This window comes from Phoca vitulina, unplaced genomic scaffold (genome assembly GCF_004348235.1).
Source record: "Phoca vitulina isolate PV1807 unplaced genomic scaffold, GSC_HSeal_1.0 scaffold82, whole genome shotgun sequence".
NCBI classification, from domain to species: domain Eukaryota; kingdom Metazoa; phylum Chordata; class Mammalia; order Carnivora; family Phocidae; genus Phoca; species Phoca vitulina.
Window position 1 is genome coordinate 1,677,035 of NW_022589785.1, and position 6,211 is coordinate 1,683,245.

Consider the following 6,211-nt stretch of genomic DNA (forward strand, 5'->3'; position numbering starts at 1 on the left):
CACCAGGTGCTTTGTGCTGGGGTACACCCGGCACCTGCAGATCCCCAAAAAGAGTCTGTTAGATGTGTATCTGAATACATGTGTGATTGTTGAATGAATAAATTAATGGATGATGTTCAGAGGTTATAGGGATAGACAGCATGCCCAATAAAGAAAGATGGCAGGATGGCTTGACCCTCTGGGCATTTAAAGTGTGGAGCTTGTTCGTAAAGAATCTTCAACTTGAAGAACTAAAGCATCAGGGATTGAGGGGGCCCTTAAGAGCCCTCGTGTTTTGAAGGTGAGTAGAATCAAGGCCCAGAGAGGGAGAGTAACAGGGCCAAGGACACACAGGGAGTGAAAGGTAAGGTTGGGTTGGAACAAAGGTGCCCTCCCCACAACAGCGTCCCTTCCAACCCCACCAATCTCTCCGTTTCTGTTCCTGAAACCCAAGGGGGAGAACAGGGCAGAGTCCAGACCTGTGTGATTCAAACAGTAGGCTGAGAAGGGGAAGAAAATAAATACTTTAAGAGCTCCTTCTGACATCAGCTATAGGCCTGGAACTCCCCATAGCACAGGATGGACAAGGATGAACCTCATGAGGGGTCAAGAGATGCAAGAACAGGAAGGCACTGTAATTAATTACCATCAGCAATGGATTGTGTTAGGGGTGAGCACCGAGATGCCTATTGATCAGAGAAGCAAACACAAATTGCTGCCAAGTGTCCCTCTGGCCCTGGGTCAATATGCTTCCATATACAAAAAAGCCAGGAGCTGTTGCCGAGACTGGGGATGTCTTAATCAGAGTGGGCAAGAGAGTTTGTGCCTCTCGGAGAGTTAACTGCATTGTGAGCTACTCTAGTGTAGGCCTGCCTTCCTTCCCTCCCTCCCTCTCTTCTTTCCTTCCTTCCTTCCTTCCTTCCTTCCTTCCTTCCTTCCTTCCTTCCTTCCTTCCTTCCTTCCTTCTTTCAATATACTCTAAATGCTTACTCCCTGGCAGCCTTCTTGGAGGCACTGGAATAGAACAGTGAACAAGAAGGCAATCCTTGCCCTGATGGGGCTCACAGAATAGACAAAGAGACAAACAAGATAATTCCAGACAGTGATGAGAGCAGTGGAGAAAGTCACATAAGGGAGGCAGGGGGAACATGGGTGGAGGAGGGTGATACCTCGCTGAGACTGGACAGTTGGGGAAGGCCTCTCTGAGAAGGTGACATCTGTGCTAAAATCCTAAAGAAAGGAGCCAACTTGGTGAACACAGAGGGAAGGGCGCTCCAGGTATAGGGCACAGCATGTGCAAAGGCCCTAGATGGGGATTTTGGAGGAAAAGAAAGGTGATCGGAAGAGAGTGGCAGCGGATGAGGTAAGAGAGGTGGGCAGGGGCCAGATCACACAGCAAGCTTTTCCAGAGTAAGGAGCTGGATTTGTTTTGAGTTATGAGGCTGTTAGAGGGGGACCAGCCATTCCCTTTCAGTGTGGGCATCTGATCACTGAGGCATTCACTCGGAGTAAGAGAAGGGTTCCTGGCCAGAGTCTGGTAGACCCAGCCTTGCTTAAGCATGGAATCCTGAGCCACCTCCTCCTGCCATGGGACTTCCACTGGGCCCATGACCTTCCAGCTCTGTCATTCTGGCATTCTTTCAACAATGCGTGATACAAATACACAGCTTCCACACATGTCACTCATCACATGTGGGAAAACCCTGGCCAGTAGGTCACGAGGCTCTGGTGACTACACTCTGTAGTTGGCAGGTGTCCATACTGAGGGAGGGAGGCTTAGCAGATATTGAGGGAACATCAGAAAGCATCCTTGGGTTCAAGGTCACCCACACTCTGAGCCCTGGGTCTCTCTTTGTCTGGCGTCCAGGTATCTCCAATGCCAGATGTAACCTGGAGAAACTAGTTAGACTGACCCACACCACTTTGGAAGCTAAACTGTGGAGTCTTGGCCAGCACAGGTCTATGGCTCTTCTGGGCAATGGGTGAAATGAGCTCCATCCATCAGTCTCTGTGTCTGAGGGAGACAGGAGGTGGGGATTTTGGTAGCCACAGGAGGAAGAGCAAAATTCAGAAAAGTACTTGCTTGAGAATGACTTGACCTGCAGATGCATGTCCTGAGTGCACTCATGTGCAGGTCCGTGTTGGAGGGTGTTGGTGCCCGTGCGTGTGTAAGACTCCATGTGTACGTGCAAGTGTGATGTAAATGCCAAGCAGGCGGGGGCTGCGTCTGTCTCGTGCACTGCTGAATTCCCAGCACCTGGTACGTGGTGAGTGATCAATAAACATTTGTAGAGTGAATGAATAAATGTGTGCTCATGTGTAAAAGTTAAAGTTATCTGTTTTCTAACTTGACAATCTGTTATTTGAGCTTTCTGTCCAGGAAATACTTTGAGAAAATACTTGGCATCACTACATACGCCCACTGTTTCTTTTTTTATTTATTTCAAAATTTTTATCGACAAACGACATACATACAGAAAAGCATACACATCATCCGTGTACATTTCAGTGAATCTTCACAAAATGAACGCTTGTGGAATCACCCCAGATCAAGAGTCAGCTATACATGTGCAGGGCCCTGAAGCTCCCACATGCCCCGTTCAGTTACTATCCTCACTGGGTAACTCTTATCCTTTCTCTGGCAACGTGCAAAGTTCTGCCTGTCTTTGCCCTTGAGGTAAATTCAATCATGCAACAGGTACTCATCCGTGTCTGGCTTCTTCCACTCAATATTATGTTTGTGAAAATCATCCACATTTCCCAGGGAACTTATAACTGTTTAATTTCATTTTTCTGTAGCAGGGGTTGGCAAATTTTGTTCTGGAAAGGGCCGGATAGTAAATACTCTGGGCTCTGTGGGCTATACGATCTTGTAACTGCTCATCTTTGTGGTAAGGTAAAAGCTGACACAGATGCTATGTAATGAATGGATGGGCCATGTCCCAATAAAACTTTATTTATATAGCAGGACATGGCCGGATATAACTGGGGGCTGGATGCGCCAGTGCTGTTATATGGCACACCTTTCTGGGAATATGGCACAATTTATTGGTTTCAGCATTGATGAGGATTTGGGTGCTTTTGTTTTAGGCTATTACGAAGAGGGTTGAGAACATGCATACACATATGTCTTCATGTCTTGTTCTCATGGGTGGATACCTACCTAAGCGTGGGCTCTCTGGGTCATCGTTTTGGCACATGTTTGGCTATGGGAGGTTCTATTGAACAAGTGATCATAGCATTGTTAGTTCTTAATTAGGTGAGCTCTTGTGTCTTAACCGCCCTCCGCTTCCTGCATGCTGGACCTTGCATAGACACCCCTTATTTCTGTCACCGGGACCTGCCCTCAAAGGCTGCAGGGAGCCCGAAACGTGGCTGATCCACACCACACCCTGGAACAGAGGGGTTGGCCACGCGATGACCCAGGCACAACTCAAAGTTTGATCGCAGTTTTTTCTAAGCTACACGTCTCTTGCTTTTCTTGTCACTTCATCTCCCTTCCTTCACCACCAACAAGCCACATCCCATGGCAAACAAAAGGGGACTCTGCCATACAATGAGAGGAATTTTGGGTCTTTAAGAGGGCTGGTTGGAAGCAGCATTGACCTCTGTTTCTAAAGGCTGTGACCAGTTTAGTGAATATCACGTCCCCGTGAGTGTTGCCCTTTGAAGAGCTCCTACCTCAGCCCCTCTCCCAGTTCAGCCCAAAGAGCCAACTGCTATGACTGGGCTTTTGTAAGCACCTGCCGTCAGCATTCCTGAATCATGGGAGGTAGCAGCCTGCAACACGGTGGGTGAACAAACATGCCCAAGTTCAAGTCCCACCTGACCATCTACTCTCTGTGACTTTGGGCAGGTTATTTCACCTTCCCGTGACTCCACTGTTATGTACTACCTCATCTTATTGTTCCCAGCGACAATGATGAAGCAGGTATTATAACTGTCTTCCCCTGACAGATCAGGAAGCGGAGACTTAGAAATGTTAGGTCTGGCTTGAAGACATGCCCACACCTAATCCTTGAACTCTAAACTTTAAGACCATCTTGGGGCGCCTGGGTGGCTCAGATGGTTAAGCGTCTGCCTTCGGCTCAGGTCATGATCCCAGGGTCCTGGGATCAAGCCCCGCATCGGGCTCCTTGCTCAGCAGGAAGCCTGCTTCTCCCTCTCCTTCTCCTGCTCCCCCTGCTTGTGCTCTCTCGCTCTATCAAATAAATAAATAAAATCTTTAAAAAAAAAAAAAATAAATAAACTTTAAGACCATCCGTTGCTCTGAAGTCCTGGTCCCAGTTATGCACTAAAACGATTTCCTTTGGAAAAGTCACCACATGCACGTGTAAGAGCCCCGAGTTTGGCTAATCAGGAGCAATCTCCTTTTCTTAGAGAAATAATTCAATGTTGGACGGAACCATGGAAAAAGTGAGTTCCCTCCAAATTCTTGTAACGAGACAGTCAGGGCCGAGGACAAAATATTGAGGTCTTTTGAGGAGACGGCACCTCTTAGTAAGTGGAGATACATAATTTTTTTTCTTCCTAGCAAAAAACTGCTGTTTCAAATTTCTGACAACTGGCTCACTGTTCAAATACCGGCATGGAGTACATTTTTTGTGCCATGGGTCATCTCTGGATGGGTAAACTCCACCAATTTTCAGCATCAAAGCAGTCAGAAGTGAACCTGGTCTTTTCTGATTTTAAGAGTAATAATACTCATTCCTGCTAGTCTTTTTTTTAGACTTTATTTTTAAGTAATCTCTATGCCCAATGAGGGGCTCGCACTCACGACCCTGAGGTCAAGAGTGGCCTGCTCCACCGATTTGATATTTTTAAATGTATGTCTGCTTCCCCAGAAATAAAAGATGTTTGTTTGAAAAAATTAAAGTGGCACAGTCTATTATTAAATAAGAAGTAAAGTGCTGCTCATCCTCACTCAGCTTTCCACATTTTGCATGATGATGTTTTGCTCTGTCAATAAATGTCTCAGGTGTGCCTAGCACTTTTGCTGTATCTTCTAGCAAGTACACCCATGGTGCCTACCTGCAGAAGTGGACAGGTGGATTTCTGGCTGGGCACTTCATGAATTAAGCTGGTTTAAAAACTGTCAAGGAAGGCTGGGTTCAAAGTTCCGCCAGAAGATGGCCATCTTTGAGCACTGAGGCCTTTCACATCGTCACTGGAGTAAAACCAGGATGGTATTCCCCAGAGCTAGATGTGGCCATTCACATCCATGGGCTACTGAGGTTGGGAGCCGCATGTCATGGAGTGACTTGGATGGAGGTCAAGGCCATAGCTCTGGAAGGTCCAGAAACTATGGAGAGTGACGTGTGGATCCTAGATAATTAAATGAGCCCTGGTCAGAGATCCTGAGCCCAAATATACAGGAGTATCTCACCAGTGGCCCACAGTAGGGTAGACTCACCTTCTCAGGCAGGCTCAGTATGGGGAGCATAGATTTTAAGCAGGATTTAAGCAGATTTAAGCAGGACCACTGTGGCATGTGAGAATTCCTGTTTCCACCATTTCCCAACTGGGACTTTGTTCGGCAACATTTTCTTAATTACACATTTCTGATAGCCTTGCCAGCAAAGAGGTGGGAGAACCCTTACCGACCTGTCCCGTAGGTGTTCAGGGTGCTGTCGAAGGAAGGGGCAGGGCAGCGTTGGCCAAAGCACCCTAACGAAACAGTCCAAGAAACAAATTTACTTGTGGGAACAGGGAGAAGCTGGCTCCAACAATCCACACTGGAAAACCAAAGCTGCTCCCTCAAACCTGGCCTCAGCCTGGCTCTAGACATAAACTGAAGGCAGCAACCCGTTGATTTTCCCAGCCCTCGGATCCACCGTCAGCCTGGGATCCAGGCCTTGGGTAATGAGCAGCCTGGACGGTGAATAGGGTTTGGAGTTGAAATCCATCTGAGGCCTCTCTCCCTGCCAATGTCTACAGCTTAATAATTGCTTCCTCGTTCCTGCCGCATTCAGGTTCAAGAGAAGCACAAGCCCCTCCAGCAGCATTATGCAAATGGAGCCCACTGCGTTCCTGCAGCGGCATATAGAATATGTAAATTTATGGCAGTGGCGGAGGCTGCTTAAGACAGAAGATTTCTCAATGATGAAATTAGATTTTCTGGAAAGAGGCTTCCGAAGACCTGTCTCTGTTCCCCTGCCTTGTGCTATGCCGTGTAGCCACCAAACTGGTGCTCTGGGAAATAATTAACTGAATTACAGGCTGAAACCTATTT

At 47.3% G+C, this 6,211-nt stretch overlaps 1 protein-coding gene across 1 annotated transcript; it reads right to left on the minus strand.

Moving 5' to 3' along the window:
- Nucleotides 1-5,575: 5,575 nt before the first annotated feature.
- On the minus strand, nt 5,576-5,984 carry LOC116626000. Its single transcript, XM_032395031.1, is given in 2 exon segments — nt 5,576-5,606; nt 5,716-5,984. Coding segments are annotated over 2 exon segments (300 nt in total).
- Between the last annotated feature and the right edge of the window lie 227 nt (nt 5,985-6,211).